The sequence below is a fragment of the Sapajus apella genome, unplaced genomic scaffold (genome assembly GCF_009761245.1).
Source record: "Sapajus apella isolate SASKATOON/1434 unplaced genomic scaffold, GSC_monkey_1.0 scaffold77, whole genome shotgun sequence".
Taxonomy (NCBI): domain Eukaryota; kingdom Metazoa; phylum Chordata; class Mammalia; order Primates; family Cebidae; genus Sapajus; species Sapajus apella.
The window spans coordinates 465,259-486,170 of record NW_022437017.1 but is presented as its reverse complement, the minus strand read 5'-3'; the positions used below and the strand labels follow the sequence as shown (position 1 = coordinate 486,170).

Genomic DNA, 20,912 nt, shown 5'->3' with positions numbered 1-20,912 from the left:
TGGCAAGTTGACAGGCTCGTGGGGAGCGACTGGGAGCGCTACCGCCCTCTGCCAGACTCCTGAAACTACAAACAGGCAGTCCACTCTGCTTAGCTGAGGAGTGGGTAAGATGTTGGAATTGCTGACCTCTGCGGCCTTCAGAGTTCCTGGTGTTCTTCTCTTGAGGTGGTCATAGCTCTTGGTTTTTTTTTTTTTTAATTTATTCTCCTAGAACTAGTCTTCTTCTTCTTCTTATTATTATTATTATTATTATTATTTGGAGATGGAGTCTGACTCTGTCACCCAGGTTGGAGTGCAGTCGCGCAATCTCGGCTCACTGCAACTTCCGCCTCCCGGGTTCAAGCAATTCTGCTTCAGCCTCCCTAGTAGCTGGGATTACAGGCATGCACCACCACGCCTGGCTAATTTTTGTATTTTTAGTAGAGATGGAGTTTCATCGTGTTGCCCAACCTGGTCTCAAACTCTTGGGCTCGAGTGATCCTCCTGCTTCAGCCTCCCAAAGGGATGGGATTACAGGCATTCACCACCATCCCCAATCATTATTATTATTATTATTTTTCTGAGACAGAGTCTTGCTTTGTTGCCCAGGCTGGAGTGCAGTGGCACAATCTCAGCTCACTGCAACCTCTGTCTCCCGGGTTCAAGAGATTCTGCTGCCTCAGCCTCCTGAGTAGCTGGGATTACAGGCACACGCCACCATGCCCAACAAATTTTTATGTTCTTAGTAGAGGTGGGGTTTCACCATGTTGGCCAGGCTGGTCTCAAACTCTTGACCTCATGATCTGTCTGACTCCACCTCAGTGTTGGGATTACAGGCGTGAGCCTCCATGCCCAGCTATTATTATTATTTTAAAATAGAAACGGGGTCTCACTATGTTACCAAGGTTTGTCTCAAACTCTTGGGGTCCATCGATCCCCTGTCTTGGCCTTCTAAAGTGCTGGGATTACAAGCATGAGCTACCACACCAGGCCGGTAGCCTTTTTAAAAACAAATATGGCCGGGCGCGGTGGCTCACGCCTGTAATCCCAGCACTTTGGGAGGCCGAGGCGGGTGGATCACGAGGTCAAGGGATCGAGACCATCCTGGCCAACATGGTGAAACCCCATCTCTACTAAAAAAATTCAAAAGTTAGCTGGGCGTGGTGGCGCACGCCTGTAGTCCCAGCTACTCAGGAGGCTGAGGCAGGAGAATTGCTTGAATCCAGGAGGCGGAGGTTGCAGTGAGCCGAGATTATGCCACTGCACTCCAGCCTGGCGCCTGGCAACAGAGCAAGACTTTGTCTCAAAGAAAAAAGGGAAAAAAAACAAGTATGGGGCCGGCCACCGTGGCTCATGCCTATAATCCCAGCACTTTGGGAGGCCAAGGCAGGGGGATCACAAGGACAGGAGATTGAGACCATCCTGGCCAACATGGTGAAACCCCATCTCTACTAAAATTCAAAAAAAAATTAGCTGGGCATGGTGGCAGGCACCCATAATCCCAGCTACTTGGGAGACTGAGGCGGGGGAATTGAACCTGGGCAGCAGAGGTTGCAGTGAGCTGAGACTGTGCCACTGCACTGCAAATGGGTGACAGAGCAAGACTCCGTCTCAAAATAAAACAAAAAACAAGTATGTACATATTTTATGTACTGTATGTATTAACAGAGAGCACCCTACTATATGTGAGGCCCTGGTACAAAGTCTTTAACATGCAGTCCCAGAAAGAACCCTATAAAAAAAATAGCAGCTTCACTTGTGGAAGATCCTGGCAGACACCACCTTAACCAAGGGACCAACATTAATATCACCAGCAATGAGTCATGGTGATATCATGAAGCCCTTAGTATGACCCACTTAGAAGGGTACATCATCACCTCTCTGGTATTCTTACTAGTAATGTAAACACCTCAGTTTATTCAACACACACCAATCTGAAAGACATCTACAAAATAACTGACCAGCACTCTTCAAAAGTGTCAAGGTCCTGAAAGACCCAGGGACTATTATAGACTAGAGGAATATAAGGAGATGTGATAATTAAATGCAATGAGGGTGAGGCACAGTGGTTTGACTGTAGTGTCAGCTATTTAGGAGGCTGAGGCAGGAGGATTGCTTGAGCCCAGGAGTTTGAGTCTAGCCTGAGCAACATAGTAAGACCCCATCTCCAAGAAAAAAATAACAAATAATAAATAAATTATAATAAAGAATCTTGGATTGGATTCTGGAACAGAAAAAGGACATAAGTGGAAAAAGTGAAGAAATCTGCATCAAGACTGTAGCTTATTAGTAGTATTGTAGCAAAGTTAATGTCTTAATTTTGATAAATGTATCATGGTTATGTAAGATGTTAACATTAGGGCAGCTGGGTGAAGTGTATATGGGAACTCTCTCTACTATTTTGCAACTTTTCTGTAAGTCTAAAATTATCTCAGGCTCGGTGTGGTGGCTCACGCCTGTAATCCCATCATTTTGGAAGGCTGAGGTGGGAAGATCACTTAAGCCCATAACTATGAGATCAGCCTGGGCAACATAGGGAGACCCCATCTCAACAACAACAACAACACAACAACAAAATTAGCTAGACACGGAGGCATCTGCCTGTAGTTCCAGCTACTCAGAAGCCTGAGGCAGGAGAATCCCTTGAGCCTGGGATGTCCGGGGTACAATGAGCTGTGATTGTGCCACTGCACTCCAGCCTGGGTGACAGAGTGAGACCCTGTGCCAATAAATAAATAAAATCATCTCGAAAAGTTAAAAACAAACAAACCTATGAAGCAGGCACTATTTTTTAATTTCATTTACTTATTTTTCAGAAGCAGGCACTATTGATACAACCATTTTCCAGAGGAGGAAATTGAGGCACAGTGACGTAAGACACCTGTCCAAGGTCACACAGCTAGGACACACAGACATGTCTCAAACCCACAGAGTGTAGATCTGGAGTCCCCACTCTTTTTTTCTTCTTTTTTTTTGAGACAGAGTTTCACTCTTGTTGCCCAGGCTGGAGTGCAATGGCACGATCTTGGCTCACCGCAACCTCCGCCTCCTGGGTTTAAGTGATTCTCCTGCCTCACCTTCCCAAGTAACTGGGATTACAGGCATGTCCCACCATGCCTGGCTAATTTTGTATTTTCAGTAGAGACGGGGTTTCTCCATGTAGGTCAGGTTGGTCTCAAACTCCTGACCTCAGTTGATCTGCCCACCTCGGCCTCCCAAAGTGGTTGGATTACAGGCCTGAGCCACCGAACCCAGCCCTTTTTTTTTTTTTTTTTCAGATGGAGTTTCACTCCTGACCTCAGGTGATTTGCCTGCCTTGGCCTCTGAGGGATTACAGGTGTAATCCCCTGTTGGGATTACAAGCATGAGCCACTGCGCCCGGCCATGCCACTGCATTTTAGTCTGGGTGAAAAAGAAAAGAAAAGAATGCTTGACAACATGCAGTGCGGGGAGGCTGTGGGAAGACTGTTGATGAGTGTGGGCAATTTGTTGATAGTTTTCCAAATAACAAATGCCCTTACCTTCTGAACAAGCATATTCTCTATTTTAGAATATTCCTCAGAAGTACAAGTGTAGGTGTGAAGAATGACATATGTGCAGGAACATTTATTGCAGTGGCCTTGTCATAATAAATCACTGTATAAATCCTATCAACCAAGGACGAGGGAGATAGACAAAGCTGAAGTCAAAACATGTAGCATGTTGTTTCAATTAAATGAAGACACTGTAGTGCTGTGCTTAAGAGTGGGGACTCTGGCCAGGCGCGGTAGCTCAGGCCTGTAATCCTAGCACTTTGGGAGGCTGAGGCAGGAGGATTGCTTGAACCGGAGAGGCAGAGGTTGCAGTGAGCTGAGATTGTGCCTCTGCACTCCAGCCTCGGTAACAGAGGGAGACTGTCTCCAAAAAAACAAATACAGTGGCATGATCATAGCTCACTGCAATCTCCAACTTCTGGGCTCAAGTGATCCTCCTGCCTTGGCCTCCCAAAATGCACTCTTTTAAAAAAACTTTTTTTTTTTTGGTAGAGGTGGAGCTTCCCCATTTCACCCAGGCAGGTCTTGAACTCCTGGACTCACACAATCTACCCATCTTGGTCTCCCAAAGTGCTGGAATTACAGGCATCAGCCTCCAAGCCCAGCTAGGTGTGAGTTTTAAACGGTTCTGAGCATCAAGAAGGTTTTAGAGGCTTCCCTAAAGTTGAGGAGAGGCATGGCTTTCATGACTGTCCTAGACTTCGGGAAACCCTGCCTCTTACAAGATCCCACACTTCTCATTTAGATGGTAAACTGAGGCACAGAGGGGCTAGAGCCTGGAGAATGCCAAAACGGAGTGAATAAGGGATGACACTCAGGCAGTCAGTGATGGGGATGTCTGCTGGGACTGGGGCCTCCATATGGGATCAGACCCCTCTAATGCCTCTACCCCCATCTACCAGAGAGACACGAGGAGAGACACACACAATGCAGCGACAGCGACATGAAGAGCAACAGAGTGACTCAAAGACCGAGAACAGAAACAGAAACACAGAGACAAAGGCAGAGACCGAAAAAGGCTCAGCGACCCAAAGACGGAAATACAGAGACACATCAGAGGGATAAGGCAGTCCCAGAAAGGGCTGTCCCCTGGGGGGACCCGGGGCTGCCCTGTTGGGGGACGCGCTAAGAGCTCCCCCACCCCGCCCCGTCGTGCCTGCGCCGTGACTTCAGAGCCGGTGCAGATTCTATAAATGGCCAAGAGGCCGCGGGCCGGGGGGCGGGGCCGAGTGACTCATCGCGTGACGTCATCACCTCCTGGACTTCGCCAGGCCCCGCCCCCGCCCCTCCCGGGCCGCCAGGGGGCGCCGGCCGCAGGTCCTCACATGCGCAGAGCGAGGGCCGCTCAGCTTGGGCGGGATCCAGGAATCTGTAGTTTCGAATCCCGCCCCTGCCACCCTCGAGCTGTATGACCTGGCCATTCGGCTTCACCTCCCTGTGCCTCGTATAGACCCACCTCATAGGGCTGTCCTGAGGAATGAGTTAACAGACTCAAAGCTCTTAGTACATAGCAGGTGCTAATTATTAGCTTATTTTACGTACTTTCTATTTTTTCTTCCTTCCTTCCTTCCTTTTTCTTTCTTTCTTTCTTTTAGTAGTTCACTGCCATTTTTTTTTTATTTAATAGAGATGAGATCTTGCTATGTTGCCCAAGCTGGATGCGAACTTCCGGGCTCAAGTGATCCTCCCACCTTGGCCTCTTATTTTATGTATTTTTGTGTGTGTTCAACATATCACGACATGCCATCAACTAGCACATTGCCCTAGCTCAGTGGTTCGCAAACAGGGGTGATCTGCTTCTACCTCAACCCCAACCAGGGGACATTCAGCAATGTGTATAGACATTTCTTTTTTAAATCTTTCTTTCTTTCTCTTTGTTTTTTGTTTTGTTTTGTTTTAAGGAGCAGAAAGTTTAATAGGCAGGAAAAAAAAAAGAAAGAAGAAAAAGGCTCCCCTGTACAGAGGGAGCAGGGCTCCAAACAGACAAACCCCCTTAATTTTTTTTTTTTTTTTTTTTTTTTTTGTGAGACGAAGTCTTGCTCTGTTGCTCACTGCAGTGGCAATCTCAGCTCACTGCAACCTCCGTCTCCCGGATTCAAGCTATTCTCCTGCCTCAGCCTCCTGAGTAGCTGGGACTGCAGGTGCGCACCACCACACCTGGCTAATTTTTGTATTTTAGTAGAGACGGGGTTTCACCATGGCCAGGATGGTCTCGATCTCCTGACCTCGTGATCCGCCTGCCTTGGCCTCCCAAAGTGCTGGGATTACAGGCGTGAGCCACCAAGCCCAGCCAGTTTTCCTCTTTTAGAGACTATGGTCTTGCTATGTTGGTGAAACTCCTGGGCTCAAGCAATCCTTCCACCTCAGCCTCCTTAGGAGCTGGGACTACAGGCTCCTGCTGCCTTGCCCCAACATTTCTGTTTGTTACAACTAAGAGGGTGCTACTGGCATGTGACAGGTAGAGGCCAGGGATGCTGCTTGAAGTCCTACAATGAATGCCTAGGATAGCCCCCAACCATGAAGAATTATCCAGCCTCAACTATCAACAGTGCAGAGGTTGCAAAACCCCACCTTAGCCTCATAGTTGAGGTTCATGGAGCATGGTCTCAAATTGTCCTCTGCCCCTGGCCTGCTGTGTGACACTGGAAAAGTGATTCCAAGCCCCTGTGCCTCAGTTTCCTCACCTGTAAGTAAAGTACTTGTATTAATAATAACAGCGTCGGCTGGGCATGGTGGCTTATGCCTGTAATCCCAGCACTTTGGGAGGCCGAGGTGGGCGGGCTGATCATGTGAGGTCAGGAGTTCGAGAACAGCCTGGCTAACATGGCAAAACTCTGTCTCTACTTAAAATACAAAAATTAGCCAGGCATGGTGGCAGGTGCCTATAATCCCAGCTACTCGGGAGGCTGAGGCAGGAGAATCACTTGAACCTCAGAGGTGGAGGTTGCAGTGAACTGAGGTCGTGCCACTGCACTTCAGCCTGGGGGATAGAGTGAGACTCTGTCTCCAAAGTAATAACAATAATAAGGCCAGGCATGTGGTTCATGCCTATAATCCCAGCACTTTGGGAGGCTGAGGCGGGTGGATCACCTGAGGTCAGGGGTTTGAGACCAGCCTGGCTAACATGGCAAAACCCCATCTCTACTAAAAAATACAAAAATTAGCCAGGTGTGATGGCAGGCACCTGTAATTCCAGCTACTTGGGAGGCTGAGGCAGAAGAATTGCTTGAACCCAGGAGGTGGAGGTTGCAGTGAGCTGAGACCGTGCCACTGCATTCCAGCTTGGGGACTCTGTCTCCAAATAATAATAATAATATTAATAGCAGTGTCCACCTCTGAGGGTGTCATGAGAATTGAGTGGATATTTGTACCGAGCTTGGAACATGGCCTGACATAGGGCTGTAGTTATCTGGCTTATTGCAGCCATGCCATTAGCATGTTACCAATAAACTGCATGTCCTTAACATGTCATTAGTGTGTGGCAGGTTGCAGACATGTCATCCAAGTGTCACAAACATGGCCTTGACACATGTGGCATGATATGGGCATAGCATCCACCCCTGTGGTCCAGGGGTGACATCTGGCTAGGTAGGGCTGCCTGACAGGGACATTGTTCATGGCCTGGGGCTTGCCAACAAAGTCACCCTGTGGTTCAGGTGACACACAAGTGGATGGCAGGGGGTGAGACCCAGGATCTATGCTCCTCCACGTCCTTATGAGGGGCTGGAGAGGACAGAACTGGGGTGCTGGACCCTCAGCATAAAGAATGCTATATGCTGGGCATGGTGACTCATGCCCATAATTCCAGCATTGTGGGAGGCCAAGGCAGGTGGACTGCTTGAGCCTAGGAATCTGAGACCAGCCTGGGCAACATAGCTAGACCCCATCTCTAAAAAAAAGTTAGCCAGGTTGGTGGCACAAGTCTGTAATTCTAACTACTTGAGAGGACTGAGGTGGAAGGATCACTTGAGCCTAGGAGGTCAAGGCTATGGTGAGCTGTGATTGTGCCACTGCACTCCAGTCCAGAGGAAGAGTGAAACCTTGCCTTAAAAAAAAAAAAAAAAAAGGCTGCCAGGCGCAGTGGTACGTGCCTGTGGTCCTAGCTACTCAGGAGGCTGAGGCAGGAGAATCGCTTAAACCTGGGAGGTGGAGGTTACAGTGAGCCAAGATTGTGCCATTGCACTCCAGCCTGGGCAACAAGAACGAAATTCTGTCTCAAAAAAAAAAAAGAAGAAGAAGGCGGCTATGGCCTGAGTCCTTCTGCTGTGGCCGGCACTATGCTGGGCATGTCAGAGGCATATTTCTTTTGATCTTTACAACTTTTCCATGAGGCAGGCACTATCATTAGCCCATTTTATAGATGTGGCCATAGAGGCCCAGAGATGACAAGGGGCTTGCCTAAGGCTATAGACTGTTGGTATCTGGAGGTAAACCCAGGATGATGCTCAGTAAACTACCATGGGATTCAGTTGTGCCTCAAGACTCCAGAGAGATAAAGAGAGATGACCTCAGAGACAGAGAGACTCAGAGACCCAGCCAGAGGCCCAGTGGACAGTGGGAGGGGTGGGTAGAAGAAGGCTGGTCTCTGTCTGACCAAGGCCCCCCCAGAATAACGCAGGCTGCCCCCTTAGGTGGAAACAATGACACAATCAGCTCCCAATACCAAGGGCCTGACATCACAAGTGGGGGGAGGCAGCTGAGGTGGGGGGGTGCCCCGCCCCTTGGCAGGCCCCCTCAGCCAATGGAATGGCCTTGGAAGAGACCCGGGCCGCCTCCAGAGCTTCAAAAACGTGTGAGGAGGGAAGAGGGTGCAGACGGAGCTTCAGCTGCTGCTGCGGTCCTCAGCGTCAGTCCTGCCACTGCCCGCCGCCAGAGCCCATCAGCCAGCATGTCTTCTGCTCACTTCAACCGAGGCCCTGCCTATGGGCTGTCAGCTGAGGTTAAGAACAAGGTATGGCTGGGGGACCTCCCTGGCCTGGCCCACATGTCCTGCCAGGCCAGAGCCCCTTGCTTGGGGTCCCTTGAACCCCCTCCTGCCTATCCCATGTGACTTGGAAACTGAGAGGGGGAAAAGGGAGTGATATGGGATCAGGGAGAGTGACAGGGGCTGCCTGTCTCTCTCCCTGAACATCCCAGAGCCCCCAGCTATGGTTGGGGGTGCAATGGGGGGCACACACTTAAGCCACACTTAAACAGAGGAGGTCAGTCCATGGCAAAGATACCCACCTGATCAGTCTTCTGTTAACCTTTTGTGTTCTTTGGGGGAACAACATAGGGGGAAGACTTGTGGATTTTCCCATACCCCCCAGCCTGAAAATAAATTAGGGAGCACTTGAGAGCTAGAGTCCCTGGGAAGTGAAGCCCAGAAAGGATAAGAGATCTTGAAGGCAGAGGGGGACGGTGGAGGGCAGGAAATGTGCATCAGAAGTGCTCAGGGGTCTCCTAACTGTGGAGCTAGGAAGACACCTCGACATCACCTTCATGTTATGGAGGGGTAAACTGAGGGTAGGAGAGGAGAGGCAAAATGCTGCGGTCCCAGGTAAAGCAGGTACAGCGCTCCAACCCTGGACTCACCCCCCACACACCAGGATGGGGTCAGTTTCTCCCGGCGGGGTAGGGGGAGAACTTGAAGTTTCCAGCCCACTGGAATCGTCCCAACAGCACTGCCGAAGGAGGAGTTCCTGCCCCATTTGACAGAGGGGAACACTGAGGCTCAGGGTGGCTTTTCCCAGGGTCCCATGGTGAGGAAGTCGGGGGCTGGGTTGGAACCTGGGTCGGGGGATCCTCGGGGTTGGAGGAGGGGGCTGGTGGGGGGCGGGTCCTCGGCGGAAGACAGATCCCAGCGCCGCCCTCCTCCCCCCAGCGCCGGCCCCAGAGCCGCGCAGAGCCGCCGCGCCTTATAAGGCGGCCTCGGGGAGCCGGGGACACGCTATATAAGGGCCGGTTTGCTTTATAAAGCCGGACTGGTGGCGTGGGGGGCGGCAGGGCCGGGGCCAGGTGAGGGGGCCACCCCTCCCACCTCCCCCCACCCACCCGGGAGAAGAAGAGGCAGCCCTGTCCCCTAGGGGCTGGGAGCCTGGCTGGGTTGGGGCGGGGGGTTCTGGAGAAATGGGAGTGGGGGAGGGGGGCACAGTGGAGAGAGGGAAAAGCAGGGGGAGAGGCAGACAGAGATACTGGGAGCCTGAGACACCCTAGGGACAGACGCGGGGAGGGCGAGCCGGGAGTCAGATAAACCCTAGACAGGGATGGAGGGGCCGAGAGGAGAGACAGAGCCCCACCCCCACCTCAGGGAGGAAACCTGGAGACAGAGAAAGACCTAGAGAGGCTGAGATGCAAGACCCAGGAGTCCCACCCCTGGCCAGGCAGGGTCTAGCCACCCAGAGAGATGGGGACCTCAAGAAGGGCCAAGGAAAGACAGAACTGGGAAGAGGGAGACAGAGGAATCAGGCGGAGGGATAAGGGAGAGAGAGACACACAGACGTGCAAGGGGTGGGCCTTAAGACAGAGGCAAGCCCCCACCCCTAACCAGAGACAGAGCCCTGGAGCTGAAGACCTGGGGGACATGGAAAGACAGAGTTGTATGACAAGCACTCTTCTGCAAGCCAGCACCCGGGGGCACCTCCATAGACCTCCTTCTCCCCTTCATGACGTGCCCCCTCTTCCAACCGGGGGCACAGAGAGGGCAGGACTAGAGGAAAAGAAGCCCCAAGTTTGGCCTGGACAGAAAACCAGGGGGCTGGGCACAACCTCGCTAGCTCAGAGGATCCAGCTCCCCACACCCCATCCCTCATCTCATTCACTGGTGCCAAACCTCAGAATGCCCGGAATGGCCCCCTGGGCAGGTGCCACCTCGGCCCTGGCCCTCAGCCCTCCCCAGCCCCCCCACCAACTATGGATCTGGGGCAAAATTACCTTAGTTGGGAAGGACCAGGGAGATCAGGCTCTAGGAGGCTCGGATAGGACCCAGGGAGCCCAGGTTGGCCCACTGCATCCTCACCCCTTTCTTTGTGCCCCCTGCCCCCCGCCACCCCAGCTGGCCCAGAAGTACGACCATCAGCGGGAGCAGGAGCTGAGAGAGTGGATCGAGGGGGTGACGGGCCGTCGCATCGGCAACAACTTCATGGACGGCCTCAAAGATGGCATTATTCTTTGCGAGTGAGTAAGGCTCTGAAAGCCCAGACCCTGCACCCCACCAAGTCTGGGCAGCCCCTCAACCCCCAAAACATCCATGATTCTGGAACTGAGTTGAACACTTTCTGTCAGTTACCTTTGGGATGGCCAGTCATCATTGCACCCATTTAACAGGCATAGAAAACTGAGGCTCAGTTAGGTGAAATACATTGCCCCAAGTTCCACACTGTTTGAAGGGAAATGACCCTGGAATCTTAACCACCATGCTATGCAGGGTAGGCCCATCTATGGCCACCGGAGTCCCCAGAAAGAGCAGTCACAGCTAAAAAGCAGCAGCCAACAGCTGTTCATGGCCGGCTTAGTGACCCAAGGAGAGAGGTGTGGCAATAATTAAAGAAGGCCCTGGTTTTCTTTCTGGTTTTTGTTTTGTTTTGTTTTTTTGAGATAGAGTCTTGTTCTGTTGCACAGGCTGAAGTGAAGTGGCACCATTTCAGCTCACTGCAACCTCCGCCTCTTGGGTTCAAGTGATTCTCCTGCCTAAGCCTCCCCAAAAGCTGGGATTATAGGCATGTGCCACCATGCCCAGCTAGTTTTTGTATTTTTTTTTTAGTAGAGACAGGCTGGTCTCAAACTCCTGACCTCAAGTGATCCACCTGCCTCAGCCACCCAAAGTTCTGAGATTACACACTTGAGCCACCTCACCCGGCCTTTTTTTTTTTTGAGATAGACCTTGCTCTGTTGCCCAGGCTGGAGTGCAATGGTGGGATCTCGACTCACTGCAACCTCTGCCTTCCAGGTTCAAGCGATTCTCGTGCCTCAGCCTCCCGAGCAGCTGGGATTGCAGGCGCACCCACCACCTCTCCCAGCTAACTTTTTAGTAGAGACGGGATTTTGTATTTTTTGTAGAGACGGGATTTTGCCATGTTGGCCTGGTTGGTCTCAAACTCCTGACCTCAAGTGATCTGCCCACCTTAGCCTCCCAAAGTGCTGGGATTACAGGCGTGAGCCACTGCGCCTGGCCGGCTCTGGTTTTCTCCTCGCCTCAGAACCTCATTGCTGAGGGAAGTGAAAACCCTCACAGCTCCCAAGCCCTAATTCTACTGCAATCCTAATGCATAGCTGGGCCCTAAACCCAGCCTATCTGCATTTGAGTCTGACCCAGGGTGAAGTGACTGTGCGTGCTCTCAGGAAGACTGAAGGTGCAGCCTCATCAAGTCCTAGATGCCGAGAAGGAGACGTAGCGGGGGTTTACCTTGTTCCATTTCCATCCACTAGGAACAAGGAATCGGCAGGTGGTGAGGTGGGCACGCTGGTGTCCCAGCTCAGACAGATACATAGTAAGATCTGAATAACATAGTAAGATCCCATCTCTACAAAAAATTTTTTGTTGTGATTAGCCGGGCATGGGGGCATGCGCCTGTGGTCCCAGCTACTCAGGAGGCCGAAGCAAAAGGATCACTTGAGTCCTGGAGGTCAAGGCTGCAGTAAGCTATGAATGTACCACTGTACTCCAGCCTGGGTGACAGTGAAACGCTGTCTCAAAAAAAAAGAAAAAAAAAAAGGAAATGTAGTACAGTCACCCACCCACTTGGTAATTCACTCATTCATTCATGCAAGAAGCATTTATGAGTTCCTGCTGTGTGCCAGGCTCTGGTCTAGGGACTAGGAACAGTGAACAGAACAGATTCAACTCAGAGCTTAAGGACTTTTAGTCCTAGTTGAGGAGATCAATCAAATAGTTGATCAAATAATCACAGACTTGCCTGTGGTGTTAAGTGCCCTGGGGAAACCCCAAGTGGGAAAGGAAGACAGGAAGGCCAGGTGTGTGTGTGGTGGGTGGAGGGGCTGCAGTTTCCTAGAGAGGGGTCTAGAGACCAGACGCAGTGGCTCACACCTGTAATTCCAGCACTTTGGGAGGCCAAGGCAGGCAGATCACCTGAGGTCGGGAGTTCAAGACCAGCCTGACCAACATGGTGAAACCCCATCTCTACTAAAAGCACAAAATTAGCCAGGCATGGCGGCACATGCCTGTAGTCCCAGCTACTTGGGAGACTGAAGCAGGAGAATTGCTCGAACCTGGGAGGCGGAGGTTGCAGTGAGATGAGATTGTGCCATTGCACTCCAGCCTGGGCAACAAGAGTGAAACTCCATCTAAAAAAAAAAAAAAAAAAAGACAGAGAGCAGTCTGAGAGACCTCTGTGAAGAGGTGACATTCGAACAGAACCTTGGATGAAGTGAGGGAGGCTCAGGGGACCTGGGAGAAGAGTAAGGAAAGCAGACGGGGCAGCCAGTGCAAAGGCCTGAGGTAGGAACGTGCTTGGGGTGTTCAAGAAACAAGGAGGAGGCTGGTGTGACGAGCACCAAATGATTGAGCGGAAGTGGATATGAAGTCACAGAGTGAACTGAGAGTCAGATGGTGGAGGACCTTTTATTTCATGTATTTATTTATTTAGAGACAGCATCTTGCTCTGTTGCCCAGGCTGGAGTACAGTGGTGCAATCATAGCTCACTACAGCCTCGACTTCCTGGGCTCGATTGATCCTCCTACCCCAGCCTCTTCAGCCCCAGCCTCCTCAGTAGTTGGGACTAGAGGTGCACGTCACCACGCCCAGTGAAGTTGTTTTTTTTTTTTTTTTTTTTTTTTTGTAGAGACGCGGGTCTCACCATGTTGCCCAGGCTGATCTCAAACTCCTGGATTCAAGCCATCCTCCTGTCTCGGCCTCCCACAGCACTGGGATTACAGGCATGAGCCACTGCTTCCAGTTTACAAAGGGACTTTTAGTCATACAGAGGGGTTAGGATTTCATTCTGAAGGCAATGGGAGGCTACCGGAGGATTTGGAACTGGAGGGTAAATTGAATTGTTTTAGAAAGGCCATTCTGGGCCGGTTATGGTGGCTCTCGCCTATAATCCCCGCACTTTGGGAGGCCAAGGCAGGCGTACCACTTGAGGTTGGGAGTTTGAAACCAGCCTGATCAACATTATGAAACCCCATCTCTACTAAAAATACAAAAAAATTAGCTGGGCATGGTGGTGGGTGCTGTAATCCCAGCTACTTGGGCGGCTGAGGCAGGAGAATTTCTTGAACCCCGCAGGTGGAGGTTGCTGTGAGCCGAGATCACACCACTGCACTCCAGCCTGGGTGACAGATTGAGGCTCCATCTCAAAAAAAAAAAAAAAAAGTCATTCTGACTGCTGGATGAAGAAGAGTCTGCTGTAGGGGATGAGGTAGAAGTTGGTACCCTATTACAAGAGCCCAGGAAACAGACTATGGTGGCTCAGACCCAGGAGGAGATGGCGGGGAGCAGTGGGTGGGCTTCTGGACTTATTAAAAGGCAGAGGGTAGGCCCAGTGCAGGTGGAGGGACTGAATATGAGGCTGAGAGAAGGAGAAATTGGGAGCCAGGTGCAGTGGCTCACGTCTGTTATCCCAGCACTTTGGGAGGCCAAGGTGGGTGGATCTCCTGAGGTTGGGAGTTCGAGACCAGCCTGACCAACATGGAGAAACCTCATCTCTACTAAAAAAAACCCCACAAAATTAGCTGGATGTGGTGGCACATGCCTGTAATCCCAGCTACTTTGGAGGCTGAGGCAGGAGAATCGCTTGAACCCGGGAGGCGGAGGTTTCTATGAGCCGAGATTGCGCCACTGCACTCCAGCCTGGGCAACGAGAGCAAAACTCCATCTCAATAAATAAATAAATAAAATAAGAAGGAGAAAGTGGGAGTTGGGGGCAAGTCTGAGGGCTCTGGCTGAGCACCTAGAAGCGGGCATTGCTAGGCAGGGAAGATGGAGGGAGAGGGAGTCTGGAGGGGGAAGCTGCGTGTCGGGAGTCTGGAGCAGGGTGAGTTTGATTTGAGACACCCAGACACCCACAGAGGGAGCTGGATGAAACCGAGAGAAACCCAGGCTGCAGGGAGATGAGGGAGTTGCTGGCATATGGAGGCACTTAAAGTCAACAGACTGAATGAGGCCAGGCGCTGCAGCTCACACCTGTAATCTCAGTATTTTGTGAGGCTGAGGCAAGAGGATCACTCGAGCCCAGGAGTTCCAGACCAGGTTGGGCAGTACAGTGAAACCCCATCTTTACAAAAAAAAAAAAGATAGCCAGGTGTGGTGGTACACACTTATGATCCCAGCTACTTGGAAGGCTAATAAGGTAGGAGGATCGCTGGAGCCTGGGAAGTTGAGGCTGCTGCAGTGAGCTGTGATTGCACCACTGCGCTGCAGCCTGGGCAACAGAGTCAGACCCTGTGCCAGACAAAAAAAAAAAAAAAAAAAAAGACTGGATGAGATCATTAAAGGGGTCAGAGAAGAGGCCCTTGTGGGCTCCCTGCTGTCTACAAGAGAAAAGGATGCTGAGACACTGGAGGGTAACATGTATTGTTTAAAAAAAGGCCATTCTGGGCCGGGCACAGTGGCTCAAGCCTATAATCCCAGCACTTTGGGAGGCCAAGGCAGGCATATCACTTCAGGTCAGGAGTTCGAAACCAGCCTGACTGACATGGGGGGTGAAATCAAATCTCTACTAAAAATACAAAAAAATTAGCCAGGCAGCGAGGCTTGGGAAATCTTGGAGACTTGGACACACCTTGGATGAGGAGGCTTTTTGATTGGGACCTGAGTCTAGCTCCCTGGCATCAGTGCCCCATTTGTATGTGTGCTTGGGTGGTTTGGAGGGACTGTAGCTGAGAGCTGACAGCAGGGAGAAGTGACACTAGGGCATGGCATGGCCCCTTGTGGTCACCCTGACACCATCCTCCCCCGCTGGGCTAGGCTGGGTAAGGAGTAGGGGGACACCTTTCTTAGCCCCTCCCCACTCTTCTCAGATTCATCAATAAGCTTCAGCCAGGCTCTGTGAAGAAGATCAATGAATCAACCCAAAATTGGCATCAGGTAAGCCCAGACCCAATCTCTTCCATCCTTGCCCACAACACCTCAGACCTCCACCCGCCCCCCAGTGACCATCACCTGTCCCCCTCTAGCTGGAGAACATCGGCAATTTCATCAAGGCCATCACCAAGTATGGGGTGAAGCCCCATGACATCTTTGAGGCCAATGACCTGTTTGAGAACACCAACCATACACAGGTGCAGTCCACCCTCCTGGCCCTGGCCAGCATGGTGAGTGTGGGTGCAAGCTGGACAGGGGACAGTGGGCGGCCTGGGCTGGGATGCACGTGTGGCCACTTGTGCCCCCGAGCTCAGTGTGGCCCAGGCGTGGTGGCTCACGCCTGTAATCCCAGCACTTTGGGAGGCCGAGGAGGGCAGATCGCTTGAAGTTGGGAGTTCGAGACCAACCTGGCAACATGCTGAAACCCCATCTCTACTAAAAATACAAAAATGAGCTGGGCATGGTGGCACATGTCTGTAATCCCAGCTACTCAGGAGGATGAGGCAGGAGAATCGCTTGAACCCGGGAGGCGGAGGCTGCAGTGAGCCGAGATCGCACCACTCACTGCACTCTAGGCTGGGTGACAAAGCGAGACTCTGTCGCCTAAATAAATAAATAAGAAACAGTGTCCATGGGGACCGTGCAGCGGGGCGTCCCCCTTGTCAGTCCCTGCTCTCCCTGCTCCTCCCAGGCCAAGACGAAAGGAAACAAGGTGAACGTGGGGGTGAAGTACGCAGAGAAGCAGGAGCGGAAATTTGAGCCGGAGAAGCTAAGAGAAGGGCGGAACATCATCGGGCTGCAGGTACATCCCTATCCTCTCCACACAGAGGTCAAGGAGGCCAGGAAGGCACCCTGGTGTCTTCAGGCTTTTGGGGATGCAATATTCAGCTTTAACTATACTATAGGCCGGGTACTGTCCTTATCCACATCTTCTATTCACAAACTCACTCACTCTGCCAACACCCCTAGCAGAGAGATGCTGTTATCACTATACTCGTTCCATGAATGGGACAACAGGCCGGGAGACGCTGGCTTACTTTTGCCCAGACCTTCCAGCTGTTGCGTGGCAGGCTGAGACTGGAGTGCTGGAAGTCAGTCATGTGATAGGCTCCCACTGGAAACAGTGCCTCAGGCAGGGTGCAGTGGCTCACACCTGTAATTCCAGCACTTAGGGAGGCTGAGGCAGGAGGATTGCTTGAGGTCAGGAGTTTCAGACCAGCCTGGGCAAAACAGAGAGATCCCGCCACTGCCATCTCTACAAAAAAATTTAAGAATTTAGCCTAATGTGTGGTGGCTGAAGTGAGAGCATCACTTGAGCCCCAGGAGTTCAAGGTTACAATGATCTATGATTGCATCATTGCACTCCAGCCTGGGGTACAGAGTGAGACCCTGTATTTGAAAAATGAAAATTGGCTGGGCAAAGTGGCTCATGCCTGTAATCCCAGCACTTTGGGAGGCCGAGGCGGGTGGATCAGCTGAAATCAGGAATTTGAGGCCAGCCTGGTCACCATAGTGAAACCCTGTCTCCACCAAAAAGACAAAAATTAGCTGGGCATGGCGGCGAGCAACTGTAGTCCCAGCTACTTGGGAGGCTGAGGCAGGAGAATCACTTGAACCCGGGAGGCGGAGGTTGCAGTGAACCAAGATCATGCCACTGCATTCCAGCCTGGGCGACAGAATGAGACTCAAATAAAATAAAAATAAAATTAAAGAATAATAGAATAAAACAAAATAAAATATAAAGATAAAATAAGTCCGGGCGTGGTAGCTAACACCTGTAATCCCAGCACTTTGGGAGGCCGAGGTGGGTGGCTCATGAGATCAGGAGTTCAAGACCATCCTGGCCAACATGGTGAAACCCCATCTCTACTAAAACTACAAAAATTAGCTGGACATGGGGACACTGCCTGTAGCCCCAGCTACTTGAGGGGCTGAGGCAGAATTGCTTGAACCATGGAGTCGGAGGTTGCAGTGAGCCGAGATCACACCACTGTACTCCAGCCTAGGCAACAGAGCCAGACTCCATCTCTAAATAAATAAATAAAATAAAATAAAACATGAAAACAGTGTCTCATCCTCTCACATCAGCCATGCCTCATGGCCCACGATGAGGTCTGTAATTCTTAGTGTGATTCTCCTTCTGGCTTCCTAGATGGGCACCAACAAGTTTGCCAGCCAGCAGGGCATGACAGCCTATGGCACCCGGCGCCACCTCTACGACCCCAAGCTGGGCACAGACCAGCCTCTGGACCAGGCGACCATCAGCCTGCAGATGGGCACCAACAAAGGAGCCAGCCAGGTGAGAGGGGCCCCCTGGGGCACACTGTCAAGGCCTGGGACCCTGGCTGCCCCATGGCCTGACCACACCACCCTTCGCAGGCCGGCATGACTGCACCAGGGACCAAGCGGCAGATCTTTGAGCCAGGGCTGGGCATGGAGCACTGTGACACGCTCAATGTCAGCCTGCAGATGGGCAGCAACAAGGGCGCCTCACAGCGGGGCATGACGGTGTACGGGCTGCCTCGCCAGGTCTATGACCCCAAGTACTGCCTGACGCCCGAGTACCCCGAGCTGGGGGAGCCTGCCCACAACCACCACACACACAACTACTACAATTCTGCCTAGGGCCACAAGCCTTCCCTGTCTTCCCCCCAAGGGAGGCTGCTGCTGCTCTTGGCCGGACCCAGCCAGGCCCAGCCAAACCCCCACTCCCTGCATGGCATCCTCCAGCCCCTGTAGAACTCAACCTCTGCAGGGTTAGAGTTTGGGGAGAGCAGACTAGGGGGCCCATCGGGGGGAAGGGGATCCTCCACTCTGTAGTGCTACAGGGTCCAACCTAGAGCTGGGTATCTCCAACAGCGCCCAAAGGACGCACTGAGCAAAGCTATTCCAGCTGTCCCCCAACTCCCTCACAAGTGGGTACCCCCAAGACCAGAAGCTCCCCCAGCGAAGCCCCCAGAGCCCAGGCTCGGCCTGCTCCCACCCCATTCCCACAGTGGGAGCAAACTGCATGCCCAGAGACCCAGCGGACACACGCGGTTTGGTTTGCAGCGACTGGCATACTACGTGGATGTGACAGCGGCGTTTGTAACGCGAGCACTTTCTTTTTTTTCTATTTCACTGGAGCACAATAAATGGCTGTAAAATCTCCTGAGGCCTCAGGGCTGCTCTGTTTTGGATATGCTCCATTTCCTGCACACACATCTGCATGGACATACACGCTCACACGCACCCTAAGACACACATACACACTCACATGCACCCAAAGACACACACCTCACTGTAGCCACTCAGCTAGACACAGGACAGGCACCCATCACACTCACATGCAGAGTCCACACACACTCCTTTTACACACAGAGACGCACACACATGCAGTACGTATTCCCCACGACATGTAAAAAAGGCATAGCCAGCCGGGCACAGTGGCTCATGCCAGTAATCCTGGCACATTGGGAGGCTGAGGTAGGCAGATCACCTGAGGTCAGGAGTTCGAGACCAGACTGGCCAACATGGCAAAACCCTGTTTCTGCTAAAAATATAAACATTAGCAGGGCATAGTGGTGCCTGTCTGTGGTCCCAGCCACTGAGGAGGCTGAGGTAGGAGAATCACTTGAGCTCTGGAGGTCTAAGCTATAGTGAGCGGAGATGGTGCCACTGCACTCTGGCCTGGGAAACAGAGCAAGACTCTGTCTCAAAAAAAAAAAAAAAAGCATAGCCAGAGAGCCAACTCTCTCTCTCTCTCTCTCTCTCTCTCTCACACACACACACACACACAATGAGACCCACACTGCTCTCCCAGAGGCTTGTGGATGGTGACAAAGAACCCAAGAACTGGGCCAGGCATGGTGTCTTATACCTGTAATCTCACCACTTTGGGAGGCCAAGGTGGGCATATCACCTGAGGTTGGGAGTTCCAGACCAGCCTGACCAACATGGAGAAACTCTATCTCCACTAAAAATACAAAATTAGCCAGGCATGGTGACACATGACTGTAATCCCAGCTACTCAGGAGGCTGAGGCAGGAGAATTGCTTGAACCCAGGAGGCGAAGGTTGCAGTGAGCCAAGATTGTGCCACCACACTCCAGCCTGAGCAAGAAGAGCGAAATTACCTTTCAAAAAAAAAAAAAAAAAAAAAAAGAACCCTGTCCCTACACTGGGACAGGCTGGATGGCATATGAATCAGAGTGGCTGCCTGGGTGACCTCTGGCAATCACTTCCCCTCCCTAGACCTGTTTTCCCATCAAAATAATGGGGACAGTGAGCCCCATGTGGTCATGAAATGACAGCCCCAGATGGGGGTGATGTTCTAAGTGTTTAATTGCTGGTGAAGATCGGGTACCGTTAGAGAAAGGATGACAAGTAGGGGTCCTGGTAGCCCCTGTGGGCAGGGTGAACCCTTTAGCCCCAGACTGTGGGGAGGGGAAAGGGAACTGGGAGAGCGACAGTTCTGAGCCAGGGCAATGGCCCTTTGCCGACTGGCACAGGGTACCATAGGGCATAGTTAATCCTGTGTGCCCCGCCCACTCTCAGACTTCTTAAGGCTGAGCCTGCCAACCCAGGACCCTAAAAGGCTGTGTCCAGGGCCCCAACCTCCTCACGTTTTAGAGGGGACCCTCTTTTCCACGTGAGGAGAGAGAAGTCCCCAGTCATCAGGATTCCACGGAGGAGAGGAGGCAGAGAAACGAGGAGGGGGGCACAGAGCTGTCTTCTCCCCAGGGAGGGCAGGGGTTGAGGCTGGAACGTGGGGGCCTGCGGAGACAGACACCAGAAGACCCGCGCAGAGACGCACGCAGCCCCTCGGGCCTCGTAAACCGGATTCCAGGCGCTCTTGGCCTGGCTACCCCCGAGTCCCGCTCTCCCAGGGCAGCACGGGGAAGCTATGCTGAGGAGGATCCGTGCCTGGCCCAGGGCCCTGCCTCTTCAGGAAAACAGCACCATATTAGCACTTAGCCTGTGAGGCTGGGGTGGGCGGGCGGCAGGGAGGGCCCCGGGTGCCTGAGGCAGGAAGCCCCTTTCTGCTAGATCCCAGAGCACCACCACCCTAAACTTAGGTGCCTATCCACCACTCTGCCTATGTGTGCCGACTCCTGCCAGGGCTAGCGGATGACCAGGGAAGACACAGCAGAAAGGGCCTGGGGGGTGCACAGGCCAGACCCAGCAGTCCAGCCTGGCAGCCATGGCTTCCCAGCCAGCTCAGTGTCTCCCTGGGCCATTCACATTGGTCAGTGCCGTGGATGGGTCCCAGAGCTGCTCAAACCATGTCTGGCACTTCTTCCATCCTCAGCGTGGCTCCGGGAGGAAGGTGCCTCCATGCCCCGCACCGTAGCAACAAAGACTCTGAAGCACAGGTCGCCTGCCACCTGGGCTCACAA

General features: G+C 52.2%; 1 protein-coding gene across 2 annotated transcripts; it reads left to right on the top strand.

The window, feature by feature from the left end:
* The first annotated feature begins 8,201 nt into the window (after positions 1 to 8,201).
* CNN1 (calponin 1) lies at positions 8,202 to 18,685 on the top strand. 2 transcript variants are annotated; one of them, XM_032251693.1, is made up of 7 exons: positions 8,202 to 8,463; positions 10,546 to 10,667; positions 15,472 to 15,538; positions 15,628 to 15,765; positions 16,227 to 16,337; positions 17,688 to 17,834; positions 17,915 to 18,685. In XM_032251693.1, exons 1-7 carry the CDS (start codon positions 8,254 to 8,256, stop codon positions 18,158 to 18,160), a joined length of 1,041 nt encoding a protein of 346 aa, XP_032107584.1. In that variant the 5' UTR covers positions 8,202 to 8,253; the 3' UTR covers positions 18,161 to 18,685. The 2 variants fall into 2 exon arrangements, with proteins under 2 accessions (XP_032107584.1, XP_032107585.1); XM_032251694.1 differs by lacking the exon at positions 15,628 to 15,765 and having other exon boundaries at positions 8,232 to 8,463.
* The last annotated feature ends 2,227 nt before the right edge of the window (positions 18,686 to 20,912 follow it).

Excerpts from the sequence above, each read along its gene's own strand:
- CNN1 (XM_032251693.1), top strand. The coding sequence starts at position 8,254 with ATGGAATGGCCTTGGAAGAGACCCGGGCCGCCTCCAGAGCTTCAAAAA. Across the intron at positions 10,668-15,471 it reads GATGGCATTATTCTTTGCGA|ATTCATCAATAAGCTTCAGC; the intron begins GTGAGTAAGGCT and ends CACTCTTCTCAG. Across the intron at positions 17,835-17,914 it reads CCAACAAAGGAGCCAGCCAG|GCCGGCATGACTGCACCAGG; the intron begins GTGAGAGGGGCC and ends CACCCTTCGCAG.